Source organism: Scyliorhinus torazame, chromosome 18, assembly GCF_047496885.1.
Source record: "Scyliorhinus torazame isolate Kashiwa2021f chromosome 18, sScyTor2.1, whole genome shotgun sequence".
Lineage (NCBI taxonomy): Eukaryota > Metazoa > Chordata > Chondrichthyes > Carcharhiniformes > Scyliorhinidae > Scyliorhinus > Scyliorhinus torazame.
Genome location: NC_092724.1, coordinates 70128197 through 70146803, shown reverse-complemented (window position 1 = coordinate 70146803; position 18607 = coordinate 70128197). Strand labels below are relative to the sequence as shown.

The following is an 18607-nucleotide window of genomic DNA, read 5'->3' as shown; positions in this document are numbered from 1 at the left end:
GGTAAGTGGATGGGAGAGGAGGAGGGAGCGGCGTGGAAGAGATTAGAGAGGGCGTCCTGTAGGGGGACTAGCCTACAGGCTATGGTGACAGCCCCATTGCCGTTCTCACCGAGGAACTACACCACAAGCCCGGTGGTGGTGGCTACACTGAAGATTTGGGGACAGTGGAGACGGCATAGGGGAAATACTGGAGCCTTGGGTGGGCTCCCCGATAAGAAACAACCATAGGTTTGCCCCGGGGGGAATGGATGGGGGATATGGAATGTGGCAAAGAGCAGGAATAACGCAACTGAAAGATCGGTTTGTGGATGGGAAGTTCGCGAGTCTGGGAGCGCTGACCGAGAAATATGGGTTGCCCCAAGGGAATGCATTCAGGTATATGCAACTGAGGGCTTTTGCGAGGCAACAGGTGAGGGAATTCCCGCAGCTCCCGGCACAAGAGGTGCAGGACAGAGTGATCTCAAAGACATGGGTGGGGGATGGTAAGGTGTCAGATATATATAGGGAAATGAGGGACGAGGGGGAGACTATGGTAGAAGAACTAAAAGGGAAATGGGAAGAAGAGCTGGGGGAGGAGATCGAGGAGGGGCTGTGGGCAGATGCCCTAAGCAGGGTAAACTCGTCGTCCTCGTGTGCCAGGCTAAGCCTGATTCAGTTTAAGGTATTACACAGGGCGCATATGACTGGAGCACGGCTCAGTAAATTTTTTGGGGTGGAGGATTGGTGTGCGAGGTGCTCGAGAAGCCCAGCGAATCATACCCATATGTTTTGGTCATGCCCGGCACTACAGGGGTTTTGGAGGGGGGTGACAAAGGTGCTTTCAAAAGTAGTGGGGGTCCGGGTCGAACCGAGCTGGGGGTTGGCTATATTTGGGGTTGCACAAGAGCCGGGAGTGCAGGAGGCGAGGGAGGCCGATGTTTTGGCCTTTGCGTCCCTAGTAGCCCAGCGCAGGATATTGTTAATGTGGAAAGAAGCCAAGCCCCCGGGGGTGGAGACCTGGATAAATGACATGGCAGGGTTTATAAAGCTAGAGCGGATTAAGTTTGTTCTAAGGGGGTCGGCTCAAGGGTTCACCAGGCGGTGGCAACCGTTCGTCGAATACCTCGCAGAAAGATAGAGGGAATGGAAAAAAGGCAGCAGCAGCAGCCCAGGATGGGGGGGGGAGGAACCAGGACTCTCAGGGTTATTAATATATACTGTATATGTATAGGTCGTTGCTACAGATAATTATATATTGGACTGTCAAATTATATTTTTGGAGAGTGTTACTTGTGATAAGGCAGTTGCCAATTAGGGTAAGTTTTCATTTTTGTTATTTATTATTTATTCACTTTTTTTTGTTTATAAAATAGGTCATTGTTATTTGTGTTTATAATATTGTGTAAAGGATGCACAATGTACTGTGTTGGTTGACCAAAAATTTTCAATAAAATATTTATTAAAAAAAATTATAAACTGTCCACTGACAGCACGGTGGCTCTCACGCCACCAAAGCCCCGGCTTCAATCCTGGCCCCGGGCCACAACCTAAAACATGCGCAGGGTAGGTGGATAGGCCCCTCTTTTGAGGGCCAATAGGTGAATTGGCCACGCTAAATTGCCCCCTATTTGAAACAAACAATTGGGTCCTCTAAATTAAAAAATATATAAACTGTCTTGTTTATGGGATGTATTATTACCAGGTAGATCTGTAATCCATTGAATGTTGCAACTCCACTCATTGGCTGCTTGGATAGGATATGACGCGCAAGCGCAGCCCACCCCCCTCCCTCCCTCCCCTCCTCCCGCGCCCTCCCTCCTGCTCCCGCCCCCGCCCCCCCCCGCCCCGCCGCGCGAATGCGTCCACCTCGCGCACGCGCAGTCCGTGACGCCGGTTTTCCTCCTCGGAGCAGGCGGCGCCATTTTGTCCACTCCATCCCTGGTGGTCGGATCGCGGTGATGGCGGCGGAGAGCGAGGCTGTGGAACAGACGGCGGCGGAAGAGTTGCGCAGCATCACAGAACTGCGGGTGGTGGATCTGAAAGCGCAGCTGAAGAAGAGGAACCTCGACACGAACGGCAACAAGAGCGTCCTGGTAGAGCGGCTCCGCAAGGTGGGGGCGGCCTCGGCGGCCATTGCAAAGCGGCAGGCCCGGGCAGCACCGCAGGCCCCAGGCTCTAACATTGAGGCCCGGAGCGAGGCCTCTGCTCCTTCGAGGGAGGCCGCACATCCTCGGCAATCAGTTTGGTCTTCCCCGCCGCCGCCCTTACCTTCCTCTCCGCATTTATCTAATTCCTGCTGTAACTCTGTTTCCTTATTTAATTCCCGTTCTCCCTCCAGACAAACGCTCTTGTATTAAATCGGCCCTTCAGCAGCAACAACGTCAACGAGCGGCCTTTACTCCAGTACACATCTTTACTCTGAAATCCGTCGGGCAATTTTCGTTTGACTCTGTTTGAAATCCGCATTGACTTTATTTCCTCTTCACCTTTAGCGCCAATTTGCTGCAAACATTTCTCTGGGTTTCCTTTTGTCCCATTAGTGCCACGTGTTTTCTGCGACCGATTTGTACCCTTGTTGCAGAGTTCTAACCTGGTTAGCGAAATACAATCTCCTTGAGAATTAACGCACCCCAGAAGGACCTTAATTAATTAAATGCCATTTGCGATTCTAAACTGAACGTTCTTTCCAATAGCGTCAATTGAAAAACTAAGAGAGAAAGAGATGGTAAATGCAGTGTCTCGTGTTCACTGCAGAAGTCAAAATTGATAGCCCCAGTAAAGTGTCAGGAATATATCAGTGCCAGAGATTAAAACACCTGGATTAACAGATTATTGTAGTAACAATTCCAGTGTTTCCAACGAGTTTGAAATTACAAGTTGAAAGTTTTTGTAAATTGAAAAGGATAAAACTGGCTAAATAGGAAGGAATGTTGTATGGTATACCAACTCAAATTACAAGCCTAGAACATGAGCAAAATGAGGTTGCAGTGAGTGCTATTTAATCTAAAATATCTCCATTGTAGCAATTAATGCTGCAATTCTTTCCCCAGTAGAGCAGTTATTTTTCAGCCACAAAGAATTTCAGTCTTTTCCCTTGCAGTGGCAATCATTTTTCTTAAAGTTGCTTATTAAGGAAATAGCTCAGAGCAATTCTCCATAATGGGAGTTGTGTTGGATTCAGGAATAACTTGTGCTACATAACAGTTTACACAAAATAGATTATCGAAAGGTGATTTACAAGAGGTTTGGTGAATATCAGCGAGCAGAGCGTAAGTTAGTTAATGAGGTAATATTTGAACTAGAAATTTGAATGCAGCAAGAACATCGAAGCATGTAGTGGTATAGTTGCTGGGTTCTGCCATAGTGGAATGGAGAGGATGTGGAAAATCATGGGTTGAAAAGTCATTGCTGGTATCAAATTCCTCCATTTCGGTAATATATTTCAGCGGAATTTCTCTGTTTACAATTTCAACAAACTCCTCAACTGCATTAATTACTTCAACTCATCATTGAGATGTTTACCCTTTTAGGTATTAAGCACATATTTCCCAAAATAGTGTTATAAATGCAGGTAATCTACCCTTTTCGTCGAATAATAATTGTGGTCTCTCCCTTCAGGCAGTAGAAGAGGAAGGAGGAAATCCTGACGAAATTCCGATTGCGGCAGACACTCCAGGACGGAAAATATCAAAGCGGACAGGAAAAGGTAGTTTGTGTAGCAATGTGCATAGCATATATCCTCTAAGTGGAACACCCAACGCTGACCAGCTCTCCTTTCTGAATAACCTTGAACTAATGGGGTGGCAGAGTGGTTAGAACTGCTGCGTCATGGCATCAGGAACCTGGGTTCAGTTCTGTCTTTGGGTGGCTGTCGGTATGGAGTTTGCACTTTCTCCCGTATATGCAGGGGTTTCCTCCCAGTCCAAAGATGTGTAGGTTAGGTGGATCAGCCATGCTAAATTGCCCCTTAGTGTCCAGGTTAGGTAAGATTACGGGGACCAGGTGGGGGAGTGGGCCTAGGTAGGGTGCTCTTTCAGAGGGTCGGTTCTAACAATTCTAAGTTTCTAATATTAAACATTTTGTGCATGTTTCTGTAATTCTGGTTACACTAGTACACTGGTTCATGATCTGTGTATATATGTATCCCTTTGTGTAATTCAAATCTTGAAGCTTTTCTATATTCTTGGGGGTAGGTCGAAGAGCAGAAGATGATGGAACTGATGATGGTCTGGAGGAGGATTCTGGCGATGGACAGGTTGGTGATTAGGCAAGATGTCTTTATTGTATTTATTCACGCTATAGTAACACATTAAGATTAGTGGAAATGTGCAGCAAAAGGCTGATTATTTAGTCATCCACATTGACATTCTTCATTGTTCCTAATAACACTGATTTTTAATTTTAACTACTCTTGTAATTTTTGATTCTTTCAAGGTAACCCAGTAAGAGCCCAGTCTAGATATAAACTACATTTCAAACGTACACATTTCATTTATTTCTGTATAAAAAGTATACATATTATTTGATGGCTTTGAGTTTATGGGCACTTCTAAATGAAATGAAAATCGCTTATTGTCACGAATAGGCTTCAATGAAGTTACTGTGAAAAGCCCCTAGTCACCACATTCCGGCGCCTGTTCGGGGAGGCTGGTACGGGAATTGAACCGTGCTGCTGGCCTGCCGTGGTCTGCTTTCAAAGCCAGCGATTTAGCCCAGTGAGCTAAACCAGCCAATTATGAATAAATTCATAATTTAAAAAAAGCTAATTTTTTCATGAATTACACATTGATATAGTAGTTTTACAATACATTGGCTCACAAAGCTGTTTTTGGTATATAGAGAAGAATAGATTTAAAAAGGACGTGTCTGAGATAGTCATAATCTGGATTCTTCCAAGTTCTTTGGGTCTATTTTGGTACGGCTCAGCAAAAAGTATTTTTTTTTAACAAGTTTGAATATGGATATTCACCAAGGCCAACAACTGTATGCACTTCTCTATGTCAATTCCTCTGTGTTCCGATTCTGCTCTCACATGCCACTTGATGTCTCAAACCTGTTTTTACAGTGCTTCTCTAATGGTTCACTTTCTTTTTTGATGTTGTGTACTGGATGGCACTTCTACATTTCTCCAATACATAATTTCTTGCTTTCAGCTTCCTGTGCCTGACACACTACCATTTTGCCTGCTAAGTGTATAATAATGAAAAGTTTCCTGAAATCTTCAGATATGATATTTCTTCTGATTTTAACTTCGCATTAAATGTCTTTAGGGGTTTCCTTCTCTTTGTGTATCCCATAAATGAACATCCAAATTGCCCTGCTAGACCTGTTTAGAAGACTTCTAGAATGTGGGGGGAAAAAACTTTGAACGTTTTAATGTAAAAACAAAATATCTGGAGGCGCTCGGGTCAGGCAACAGTTAGTTTCAGGACGTTCACTGTGGAGTATCTTTTCCTCATTATCTAGATTTGTACATTTTGTATGCTTGTGTTTTATTCCCTTTTGAACTTCTGACAAATAAGTAACAAAGTGATAATGGGCAGGTACATTTAACCAGGCAGGTTTCACAAGAATGTGCTGCGGTCTCATCTATTCACTATTTGCTAAGGACTTTGATGAGATAGAAAGCTTCATCTAGTTTGTTGCTGGCACAAACACAGGCCGTGCAGATAGCGGCATACAAATGTTTCTGAAAGATGAAGTGAATGTGTAAAACTGGATTTCCTTGTGATGGCTGTTTCTGGGTGTTCACCATTTGGAGGCCACCCAGTTTTGAATTTTTTAGTCCTGAATAGATGAGATCCATGAAAATTACGTTTTTAAATGTCATGGACAGGAACAAAATGCTGGTACTCCCTGACAGCACTGAATGTACCTACGCCACATGGACTACAGAGGTTCAAGAAGGCAGCTCACCACATTCAAGGGCATCTAAGGATTGGCAGTTAATACTCGCCTAGCCAGCAACACCCACATCCCATAAATGAATTTAAAGCAAAGGTTATGCTACAGCTACATAAAGACTTGGTTATGGCACAAAGTAGACTGTGTGCAGTTTTGTGCTATCACCTCAGGAAGGACATATTGCCCTTGGCATGAGTACACTGTCATGAAGGAGTCCTAGATACAAAGAACAAAGAAAAATTACAGCACAGGAACAGGCCCTACGGCCCTCCAAGCCTGCGCCGATCCAGATCCTCTATCTAAAACTGTCGCCTATTTTCTAAGGATCTGTATCCCTCTGCTCCCTGCCCATTCATGTATCTGTGTAGATACATCTTAAATGACGCTATCGTGCCTGCCTCTACCACCTCTGCCGGCAATGCGTTCCAGGCACCCACCACCCTCTGCGCAAAGAACTTTCCACGCATATCTCCCTTAAACTTTTCCCCTCTCACCTTGAACTCGTGACCCTTAGTAATTGAGTCCCCCACGTGACCCTGAAGTCAGTGAGAAACGAGGAAAGCTCTCCACTGCATCAAGTTATACCTAGCACTAACATGATAGTTGTGGTTATTGGAAGTCCATCACCTCAGTCCCAGACATGGATGCAACAGTTCCTCAGGACTAGATCCTCAGCCCAGCCATTTTCAGCTGCTCATCAACAATCTTCTATCCACTATTCAGAAGTGGGGATGTCGTTGATGATTGTGCAATATTCAAGATTTGCGACTACTCAGATACTGAAGAAGACCATGTATATATGCAGCAATATTCAAGCTTGGACTGTTAAGTGGCAACTGACAAGTTGTAGGCATTGACCATCTCCCAACAAGAGGGAATCTTGACCATCTCTCCTCCAGTTAATGGTATTACACATTAGGGTAGCACTGTGGATAGCACAATTGCTTAACAGCTCCAGGGTCCCAGGTTCGATTCCGGCTTGGGTCACTGTCTGTGCGGAGTCTGCACATCCTCCCCGTGTCTGCGTGGGTTTCCTCCGGGTGCTCCGGTTTCCTCCCACAATCCAAAGATGTGCATGTTAGGTGGATTGGCCATGATAAATTGCCCTTAGTGTCCAAAATTGCCCTTGGTGTTGGGTGGGGTTACTGGGTTATGGGGATAGGGTGAAGGTGTTAACCTTGGGTAGGGTTCTCTTTCCAAGAGCCGGTGCAGACAGGATGGGCCGAATGGCCTCCTTCTGCACTGTAAATTCTATGATAATTACTATTGGTGAATCCTCCACTGTCATCCAGGGGACAGTCATTGACGAGAAACTGAGCAGGACCAACCATATGAACACTAGCCCAGAACAGAGGCTGGGAATTCAGCAACAAGTAGCTCTCCTGACTGCACAAAGCCTATCCACAAAATACAAGCCTGGAACGTGATGGAATACTCTCCACTTGCCCGGATTTGTGTTGCAGCAGCTACACTCAAGCTTGACACCGTTCAAGACAAAGTAGCTCTCTTGATTGGTACCACCCATCCTTCACCTTCCACTCCATCCATTGATGCACAGTTGCAACAGTGTCTACCATTATACAAGATGCAACTCCAAGGCTCTTTGATAGTACCTTCCAAACCCACGCTCTCTACCACCCAGAAGGACAATGGCAGCAAATGTTTTTTCCCGATCAAACCACACACCATTTTAAATTGGAACTATATAAATTTTCCTTCACTGCTGCTGAGCCAAAATTCTGGATGGAATTCCCTTCCTAACAGCACGAATTGCAGTGATTCAAAGGATATCTTCTCTAGGGTAATTGGGCATGGGCAGAAAATGTTATTGCCCACGTTCCATGAAAGAATAAATAACAGAAAATATAGCAGAGCACAGTGAGCAGCTGTATTATCTCAAACTCAGATTGAAGGCCTCTGAAATTAATAAAAGGCCAAGGAGGAGATGTAAATTGGAGTTGGGTGAATTAATGCCAAATCAGAGGGAAAGAAAGATTGAACGAAGAAAGGAAAAAAGAACACCAACATCTTTAAAAAAAACATTTTTGAAATCTCCAACAATTGGTTTAACGAGTTGTTCCTAATCGTGTGCCACAAGGTTATTGAAGGGGCCTCGACTACTTCTATTTTTCTGACTTCGATGTTTTACATTGGGAATTGAGGACGATGTGAGAGTCTACAAAGGGATATAGATTAGGTTAAATGGGCTGGCAATAAGTTGTCAGTTGAGTACGAGATTATTCACAACTATCATAAGTAAAATTATTTAAAAAGGAATTGGAGTAGGCCATTTGGCCCATCAAGTCCTCTGACATTCAGTAAGATCATGGCCTATACATGCAACATTTCACAAGTAATACCTGTATTTTACCTGTATTTAAGTTGGGTGGTTGCTAAACCCGAGACACTACACTTTTAGTGTCCCCCACCCTTCCACCATCTCTAACCTAAGTGAATATCAGGTAAGCTCTTTCTTCTTGTTTTTACCGCAAGTTATCTAGGGGGGATAGCAGGGAAGGCAGTGCAATGTTCTTCCTGCAGAATGTTTGAGGTGAGGGACGCCGTCAGTGTCCCTGCTGATCTCACCTGTGGGAAGTGCACCCATCTCCAGCTCAAACCGCGTTAGGGAACTGGAGCTCGAGCTGGATGAACTTCGGATCATTCAGGAGGCAGAGGTGGTCATAGATAGCTTCAGGGATAAGACCATAAGACATAGGAGTGGAAGTAAGGCCATTTGGCCCATCAAGTCCACTCCACCATTCAATCATGGCTGATTTCAACTCCATTTACCCGCACTCTCTCCATAGCCCTTAATTCCTCGAAATCAAGAATTTATCAACTTCTGTCTTAAAGACACTCAACGTCCCAGCCTCCACTGCCGTCTGTGGCAATGAATTCCACAGACCCACCACTCTCTGGCTGAAGAAATTTCTCCTCATCTCTGTTCTAAAGTGACTCCCTTTTATTCTAAGGCTGTGCCCCCGGGTCCTAGTCTCCCCTGCTAATGGAAACAACTTCCCTACATCCACCCTATCTAAGCCATTCATTATCTTGTAAGTTTCTATTAGATCTCCCCTCAACCTCCTGAACTCCAATGAATATAATCCCAGGATACTCAGACGTTCATCGTATGTTAGGCCTACCATTCCTGGGATCATCCGTGTGAATCTCCGCTGGACCTGCTCCAGTGCCAGTATGTCCTTGAGGTGTAGGGCCCAAAATTGCTCACAGTATTCTAAATGGTGCCTAACTAGTGCTTTATAAAGCTTCAGAAGTACATCCCTGCTTTTATATTCCAAGCCTCTTGAGATAAATGACAACATTGCATTTGCTTTCTTAATTACGGACTCAACCTGCAAGTTTACCTTTAGAGAATCCTGGACTAGGACTCCAAAGTCCCTTTGCACTTCAGCATTATGAATTTTGTCACCGTTTAGAAAATAGTCCATGCCTCTATTCTTTTTTCCAAAGTGCAAGACCTCGCACTTGCCCACGTTGAATTTCATCAGCCATTTCTTCGACCACTCTCCTAAACTGTCTAAATCTTTCTGCAGCCTCCCCACCTCCTCAATACTACCTGCCCCTCCACCTATCTTTGTATCATCGGCAAACTTAGCCAGAATGCCCCCAGTCCCGTCATCTAGATCGTTAATATATAAAGAGAACAGCTGTGGCCCCAACACTGAACCCTGCGGGACACCACTCGTCACCGGTTGCCATTCCGAAAAAGAACCTTTTATCCCAACTTTCTGCCTGACAGCCAATCGTCAATCCATGTTAGTACCGTGCCTCGAATACCATGGGCCCTTATTTTACTCCGCAGTCTCCCGTGAGGCACCTTATCAAAGGCCTTTTGGAAGTCAAGATAGATAACATCCATTGGCTCTCCTTGGTCTAACCTATTTGTTATCTCTTCAAAGAACTCTAACAGGTTTGTCAGGCGTGACCTCCCCTTACTAAATCCATGCTGACTTGTCCTAATCCGACCCTGCACTTCCAAGAATTTAGAAATCTCATCCTTAATGATGGATTCTAGAATCTTGCCAACAACCGAGGTTAGGCTAATTGGCCTATAATTTTCCATCTTTTTCCTTGTTCCCTTCTTGAACAGGGGGGTTACAACAGCCATTTTCCAATCCTCTGGGACTTTCCCTGACTCCAGTGACTTTTGAAAGATCATAACTAACGTCTCCACTATTTCTTCAGCTATCTCCTTTAGAACTCTAGGATGTAGCGTATCTGGGCCCGGAGATTTATCAATTTTTAGACCTGTTAGTTTCTCTAGCACTTTCTCCTTTGTGATGGCTGCCATATTCAACTCTGGCCCCTGACTCCTGAATTGTTAGGATATTACTCATGTCTTCTACTGTGAAGACTGACGCAAAGTACTTATTTAGTTCCTCAGCTATTTCCTTGTCTCCCATCACTAGATTACCAGCGTCATTTTGGAGCGTCCTAATGTCTACTTTTGCCTCCCGTTTGTTTTTAATGTATTTAAAGAAACTTTTACTATCATTCCTAATGTTACTGGCTAGCCTACCTTCATATTTGATCCTCTCCTTCCTTATTTCTCTCTTTGTTATCCTCTGTTTCTTTTTGTAGCCTTCCCAATCTTCTGACTTCCCACTACTCTTTGCCACATTATAGGCTTTCTTTTGCTTTGATGCATTCCCTGACTTCCTTTGTCAGCCATGGCTGCCTAATCCCCCCTCTGATAACCTTTCTTTTCTATGGGATGAACCTCTGTACTGTGTCCTCCATTACTCCCAGAAACTCCTGCCATTGCTGTTCTACTGTCTTTCCCACTAGGCTCTGCTCCCAGTCGATTTTCGTCAGTTCCTCCCTCATGCCCCTGTAGTTACCTTTATTTAACTGTAACACCTTTACATCTGATTCTACCTTCTTTCTTTCAAATTGCAGACTGAATTCTACCATATTATGATCACTGCCTCCTAAGTGTTCCCTTACTTTAAGATCTTTTATCAAGTCTGGCTCATTACATAACACTAAGTCCAGAATGGCCTGTTCCCTTGTGGGCTCCATCACGAGCTGTTCCAAAAAGCCCTCCTGTAAACATTCAATGAATTCCCTTTCTTTGGGTCCACTGGCAACATTATTTACCCAGTCCACCTGCATATTGAAGTCCCCCATGATCACTGTGGCCTTGCCTTTCTGACATGCCCTTCCTATTTTGTGGTGCATTTTGTGCCCCTGGTCCTGACCACTGTTAGGAGGCCTGTACATAACTCCCATTATGGTTTTTTTGCCTTTGTGGTTCCTCAACTCTACCCACACAGACTCCACATCATCTAACCCTATGTCGTTTAGTGCTATTGATTTAATTTAATTTCTAATTAACAAGGCAACCCCGCCCCCTCTGCCCACCTCTCTGTCTTTTCGATAGGTTGTGAATACCTGGATGTTTAAATGCCAGTCCTGAACCCCCTGCAACCACGTCTCTGTGATGCCTACCACATCATACCTGCCAGTCACAATCTGGGCCACAAGCTCATCTACCTTGTTCCGTACACTGCGCGCATTTAAATATAGCACCTTTAATTCTCTATTGACCGTCCCTTTTTGTTTTCTTAGTGTGGTGGACCTTGGTTTACTGAGCCTTTCCATACACTCATATTTTGTGAGATGGGGACTATCGTAACCTCTCCTGAGTTCTGTCTTTTAGTGCTTTTTTGTATTCCTAAGCAGCTACGCTTCCCACTGATTACTTCACCTCTTGGTTCCCTGACTTTCCCTTCCCCCCCCCCAATCTCTAGTTTAAAGTCCTATTGACCACCCTATTTACTCTTTTTGCCAGAACACTGGTCCCAGCTCGGTTCAGGTGGAGACCATCCCAACGGTATAGGTCCCCCCTGTCCCAAAACTGATGCCAGTGTCCCATGAAAAGGAATCCCTTGTTCCCACACCACTCTTTCAGCCACGTGTTAACTTGCCTTATTCTTGCCTCCCTATGCCAATTTGCACGTGGCTCGGGCAGTAATCCGGAGATTATGACCCTTGAGGACCTGTTTTTTAATTTGAATCCTAGCTCTTTATAATCTCTAAACAGGTCCTCTTTCCTAGACTTGCCTATGTTGTTGGTACCGACATGGACCACAACAACTGGATCCTCCCCCTCCAGTATCCTTTCAAGCCGGTCAGAGATGTCCCGCACCCTAGCACCGGGCAGGCAACATACCATGCGGGTCTCTTTATCCTGCTCACAAAGGATACCATCTATCCCCCTGATAATAGAATCCCCAACAACTACAACTTGCCTATTTACTCCCTCCCCTTGAATGGCCTGCTGAACCATGGTGCCTGGGTCAGCTGACTCACACTTCCTGCAGCCCTGTTCGCCATCCACACAGGGAGCAAGTGCCTCGTACCTGTTGGTCAGGGTCAAGGGCTGAGGCTCCTGAGTTCGTAACTGCTGGTTCCCTTTACCTGCCTGACTTGCAGTCACACCCTGCTGTCCCTGGCCACTGGCAGGATTTAAACTATTTAAACCTCAGTGTTTGAAGCTCAGACTCCAGCTCATCAACTCTGAGCCGGAGCTCTTCGAGCAGCCAACACTTAATGCAGATGTGGTTGCTGCAGCTCGCAATGGGATCTGCCAGCTCCCACATCAAGCAGTTCAAGCACATCACCTGACCAGCCAACTCTAATTAATTAATTAGTTTAGCTGTGTTTTTTTAAAATTTGGGGCAGATTTGCTATCAACCAATCAGATCACAGCTTCCCTCTGATGTCGTTTTTGGGGGGGAAAGCGGAAAACAGGAAGTTAGCGTTAGGTTTTTATACTCACACAGAGACTGCTCCTCCTCCGAATGGCTCCCGAAACTAGGCCGCGATCCCCGGGTTAAAGTAGGTTTTTATACTCACACAGAGACTGCTCCTCCTCCTCCGAACGGCTCCCGAAACTAGGATGTAGTTATTACGAAGAATGAAGATAGATGGGTGACGGTGAGAGGGGCTGGGAGGAAGCAGTCAGGACAGGGATCCCCTGTGGTCATTCCCCTTGGTAACAAGCATACCGCATTGGATACTGGTGGGGGGGGGACAACTTACCAGGGGTAAGCCATGGTGACCAGATCTCCAGCACTGAGTCTGTCCCTGTGGCTCAGAAGGGAAGGGGGGGAGAGCAGGAGAGCAATAGTTATTGGGGACTTGATAGTTAGAGGGACAGATACACGGTTCTGTGGCAACAAAAGAGACTCACGGATGGTATGTTGCCTCCCGGGTGCCAGGGTCCGTGACGTCAGACCGTGTTTTCAGAATCCTTAAGGGGAAGGGGGAACAGTCACAAGTCGTGGTACACACCGGTACCAACGACATGGGTAAGAGTAGGGACGGGGATTTAAAACAAATTTAGGGAGCTAGGGTGGAAGCAGAGCGCCAGGACAACCCATGTTGTCATCTCTGGTTTGTTGCCGGAGCCACGTGCTAGCAAGTTGAGGATCAGGAAGAGAGTGCAGATAAACACGAGGCTGCAGGGATGTTATAGGAGGGAGGGTTTCAGTTACGTGGATAATTGGAGCACATTCTGGGGAAGGTGGGACCTGTACAAATAGGACGGTTTGTACCTGAACCAGAGGGGCACCAATATCCTGGGAGGAAAATTTGCTACGGCTCTTCGGGGGGGGGGGGGGGGGGTTAAACTAATTTGTCAGGAGGATGGGAAAACAAACTGTAGTCCAGAAGCCAGTGTTGAGGGTAGTGAGGTACTGAGGAGGGTATCAAGGTCGCAGGAGTGTACTGGCAGGCAGGAAGGTGGGTTGAAGTGTGTCTACTTTAATGCAAGGAGCATCTGGAATAAGGGAGGTGAATTTGGAGCATGGTTTGGTACTTGGGACTACGAAGTTGTGGCCATTACGGAGACATGGTTAGAACAGCGACAGGAATGGCTGTTGGAAGTTCTGGGGTATAGATGTTTCAGTAAGTGTAGGGAAGGTGGTAAAAGAGGTGCAGGAGTAGCATTGTTAATCAAGGATAGTTTTAACAGCTGCAGAAAGGCAGTTCGAGGGGGATCTGCCTCCTGAGGTAATATGGGCTGAGGTTAGAAATAGGAAAGGAGCGGTCACATTAGGAGTTTTCTATAGGCCCCCAAACAGTAATAGAGATGTGGAGGAAGAAATTGCAAAACAGATTATGGATAGGTGTAGTTGTCATGGGTAACTTTAACTTTCCAAATATTGATTGGAACCTCTATAGGTCGAACAGTTCGGACGGGGCAGGTTTTGTACAGTGTGCGCAGGAGGGTTTCCTGACACAATATGTGGATAGGCCGACAAGAGGTGGGGCCACATTGGATTTGGTACTGGGTAATGAACCGGGCCAAGTGTTAGATTTGTTTTTGGGAAAGCACTTTGGAGATAGTGACCACAATTCGGTGTCTTTCACTATTGCAATGGAGAGGGATAGGGCCATACGGCAGGGCAAGGTTTATAATTGGGGGAGGTGTAATTATGATGCGATTGGGCAAGAATTAGGGAGCTTAAGATGGGAACCGAAACTGTCAGGGAAAGGCACAAATGAAAAGTGGAGCTTGTTCAAGGAATCCTTGATCCTTGCGTGTCCTTGATAGGTATGTCCCTGTCAGGCAGGGAGGAAATAGCCGTGTGAGGGAAACCATGGTTCACAAAAGAGGTTGAATGTCTTGTCAAGAGGAAAAGGGAAGAGTATGTAAGGATGAGAAAACAAGGTTCAGTTGGGTCGCTTGAGGGTTACACGGTAGCAAGGAATGAGCGATTTAAAAAGTGCTTAGGAGAGCTAGGAGGGGGCATGAGAAGTCCTTGGCGGGTCGGATCAAGGAAAACCCCAAGGCTTTTTACTCTTATGTGAGAAATAAAAGAATGACCAGGGTGAGGTTAGGGCCGGTCAAGGACAGTAGTGGGGTGCATGGAGTCAGAAGAGATAGGAGAGGCGTTGAATTAATACTTTTCTTCAGTGTTCACCGAGGAGAGGGGCTATGTTTTGAGGATGAGAGTGTGATACAGGCGGGTAGGTTGGACGAGGTAGATGTTCTGAGGGAAGATGTATTAGCAATTTTGAAAAACCTGAGGGCCAAGTCCCCTGGGCCAGATGGGATATATTCTAGGAGCCTTTGGCTTTGATCTTTGGGCCTCACTCCACGGGGATAGTGCCAGAGGACTGGAGAGTGGCGAATGTTGTTTCTCTGTTCAAGAAAGGGAATAGGAATGACTAGTAATTATAGGCCTGTTAGTCTTACTTCGGTGGTTGGTAAGTTAATGGAAAGGGTCCTGAGGGATAGGATTAATGACCATTTGGAAAGATGCAGCTTAATCCGGGATTCGTGAAGATGCATCACAAATTTGATTAAATTCTTTGAGGAGGTAACTAAGTGTGTAGATGAAGGTAGAGCAATTGATGTCGTATACATGGATTTTAGTAAGACATTCGATAAGGTTCCCCATGGTCGGCTCACGAAGAAAGTAAGGAGGTGTGGGATAGAGGGAAATTTGGCCAATTGGATAAGTAACTGGCTATCACATGGTGGTGGTGGTGGATGGAACTTTTTCGGACTGGAGACCAGTTACCAGTGGTGTACCACAGGGATCAGTGCTGGGTCCTCTGCTATTTGTGATTTTTATAAATGACTTGGAGGAGGGGGCTGAAGGGTGGGTCAGTAAATTTGCTGATGGCACCAAGATTAGTGGAGTAGTGGATGGCTGTTGCAGGCTGCAAAGAGACATTGCTAGGATGCAGAGCTGGGCCGAAAAATGGCAGATGGAGTTTAACCCTGATAAATGCGAGGTGATTCATTTCGGTAGGACAAATTTGAATGCGGATTACAGGGCCAACGGCAGAGTTCTGAGGAATGTGAAGGAACAGAGAGATCTTGGGGTTCATGTTCACAGATCTCTGAAGGTTGCCACTCAAGTGGATAGAGCTGTGAAGAAGGCCGATAGTGTGTTAGCGTTTATTAACGGGGGCTTGAGTTTAAGAGCTGTGGGGTTATGCTGCAACTGTACAGGACCGTGGTGAGACAACATGAGACGGCCAGAACAAAGACGGCCAGAATTCTGGCCTCTTTCGTCCCCTGCACTCCAGGCTCCTCTGCCACCCCAAATATTACGAGCCCCCAGTCCGGTTTGACCCTGGATCCTACCACCCTCGACACCGTCCTCGATACGCCCTTCCAAAATTCCTCCAGTGCTGGGCATGCCCAGAACATATGGGTGTGGTTTGCTGGGCTCCCTGAGCACCTAACACACCTGTCCTCACCCCCAAAGAACCTGCTCATCCTTGTCCTGGTCATGTGTGCCCTGTGCAGCACCTTAAACTGTATGAGGCTGAGCCTCGCGCATGAAGAGGAAGAGTTCACCCTCCCTAGGGCATCTGCCCACGTCCCCTCTTCGATCTCCCCTCCCAGCTCCTCCCACTTACCTTTCAAGTCCACCACTGAGGCCTCCTCCTCCTCCTGCATCACCTGGTATGTTTCCGAGATCTTCCCCACTCCCACCCACCCCCCCCAAGAGCACCCTATCCTGGACTGTGTGTGGCAGTAGCCGTGGGAATTCCACCACCTACCGTCTGGCAAACGCCCTTACCTGTAAGTACCTGAAGGTATTCCCCGGGGGGGAGCCCGTACTTCTCCTCCAGCTCACCCAAGCTCGCAAACTTCTCGTCCACAAACAGGTCCCCCAACTTGCGTATCCCTGCCCTGTGCCACCCCGAAAACCCTCCACCTGTTCTTCCTGGGGCGAACCGGTGGTTCCCTCGTAATGGGGTCCACGCCGAGGCCCTAACCCCCCCCCCCACGCCACCTCCACTGGCCCCAAATTTTGAGGGCTGCCACCACCACCGGGCTCGTGGTATACCTCCTTGGAGGGAGCGGCAACGGCGCCGTTGCCAGCACCCCCAGACTTGTACCCACACAGGACGCCGTCTACAGCCTCTTCCATGCAGCCCCCTCCATCACCCACTTGCGCACCATTGTCGCGTTGGCGGCCCAGTAGTACCCACAGGGGTTGGGCAGCGCCAGTCCTCCCCTATCTCTACTCTGCTCCAGGAACACCCTTCTCACCCTCGGAGTCCCTCGCGCCCACACAAACCCCATTATACTCCTGTTAACCCGCCTGAAAAAAGCCTTTGGGATAAACACGGGGAGGCAATGGAACAGGAACAAAAACCTTGGGAGCACCGTCATTTTGATTGACTGCACCCTACTCGCCAGGGACAGCGGCAACGCGTCCCACCTCTTGAACTCCTTCATTTGCTCCACCAGCCTTGTAAAGTTAAGCCTATGCAGGGCCCCCCAACTCCTGGCCACCTGGACCCCCAAATATCTGAAGCTCCTCTCCGCCCTTTTTAGTGGGAGCTCGCCAATCCCCCTCTCCTGGTCCCCTAGCTGAACTACGAACAGCTCGCTCTTCCCCATATTGAGCTTGTACCCCGAAACGTCCCCAAATTCCCCAAGGATCCTCATTACCTCTGGCATTCCTCCCACCGGGTCCGCCACATACAGCAGCAGGTCGTCCGCATAAAGCGACACCCTATGCTCCGCACCAACCCCCTCCAGTTCCTCGACTCTCGGCACTGCTGTTTAAAGAGGAAATTAACACAGTGAGAAAGGATATTAGCTCTGACAATGTGGAGTCTGTATGGGTAGAATTGAGAAATACCATGGGGCAAAAACCATTAGTGGGTGTCATATAGACCCCCAAACTGCAGTGATGATGTTGGGAATGGCATTAAATAAGAAATTAGAGATGCATGTAATAGAATATCGCTGATCATGAGTGATTTTAATCTTCACATAGATTGGGCAAATCAAATTAACCACAAGCCATAGAGGAGGAATTCCTGGAGTGTATACGGGATGATTTTCTTGACCAATATGTGGAGGAACCAACTCGGGAGCAGGCCATCTTGGATTGGGTACTGTGTAAAGAGAAGGGAATCATTGCCAATCTGGCTGTGCGAGACCCCATAGGGATGAGCGACCATAACATGATAGAATTTTTTATCACGATGGAGAGTGAAATAGTTGATTCAGAGACTAGGGTGGTGAATCTTACTAAAGGGAACCATGAAGGTATGAGATGTGAGTTGGCCTTGATAGATTGGGGAGAGTTAGTTAAAGGGGTGACAGTAGATAGGCAGCACGGTAGCACTGTGGCTTCAGGGTGCCAGGTACAATGCCCCGCTGGGTCACTGTCTGTGCGGAGTCTGCACGCTCTCCTGCGTCTGCGTGGGTTTCCTCCCGGGTGCTCCGGTTTCCTCCCACAGTCCAAAGGCGTTCAGGTTAGGTGCATTGGCCATGATAAATTGCCCTTAGTGACCAAAAAGGTTACGGGGATAGGGTGGAAGTGAGGGTTTAGGTGGGTCGGTGCAGACTCGATGGGCCGAATGGTCTCCTGCGCTGTATGTTCTGTGTAATGGCAAACATACGAGGAACGCATAGGAACTAAGCAACTATTCATTCCTGTCTGGCACAAATGCAAAATGGGTAAGAGGGCCAATCCACGGCTTACAAAGGAAATTAGAAATAGTATCTGATTCAAGGAAGAAGCATACAGATTGGCCAAGAAGAAGAATAAGTCTGAGGATTGGGAGCAGTTTAGAATTCAACAAAGGACAGAGGGATTGAATAAGAAGGGGAAACTACAGTACGAAAGGAAGCTTGCAGGGAACATAAAGACTGTGAGACTAAGAGTTTCTATAGATATGTGAAGAGAAGGAGATTGGTAAAGAGAAATGT

The 18607-nt window shown here is 46.7% G+C and overlaps 1 protein-coding gene across 2 annotated transcripts in view; it reads left to right on the top strand.

Moving 5' to 3' along the window:
* Window positions 1-1880: 1880 nt before the first annotated feature.
* safb (scaffold attachment factor B) overlaps window positions 1881-18607 on the top strand; it is a 101806-nt gene continuing 85079 nt past the window's right edge. For both annotated transcript variants that reach the window (XM_072482861.1, XM_072482862.1), the window contains exons 1-3: window positions 1881-2090; window positions 3598-3685; window positions 4173-4234. In XM_072482861.1, the coding sequence (XP_072338962.1) occupies window positions 1938-2090; window positions 3598-3685; window positions 4173-4234 (303 nt within the window). In that variant the 5' untranslated portion in view covers window positions 1881-1937. The remainder of the gene's footprint in view (window positions 2091-3597; window positions 3686-4172; window positions 4235-18607) is intronic.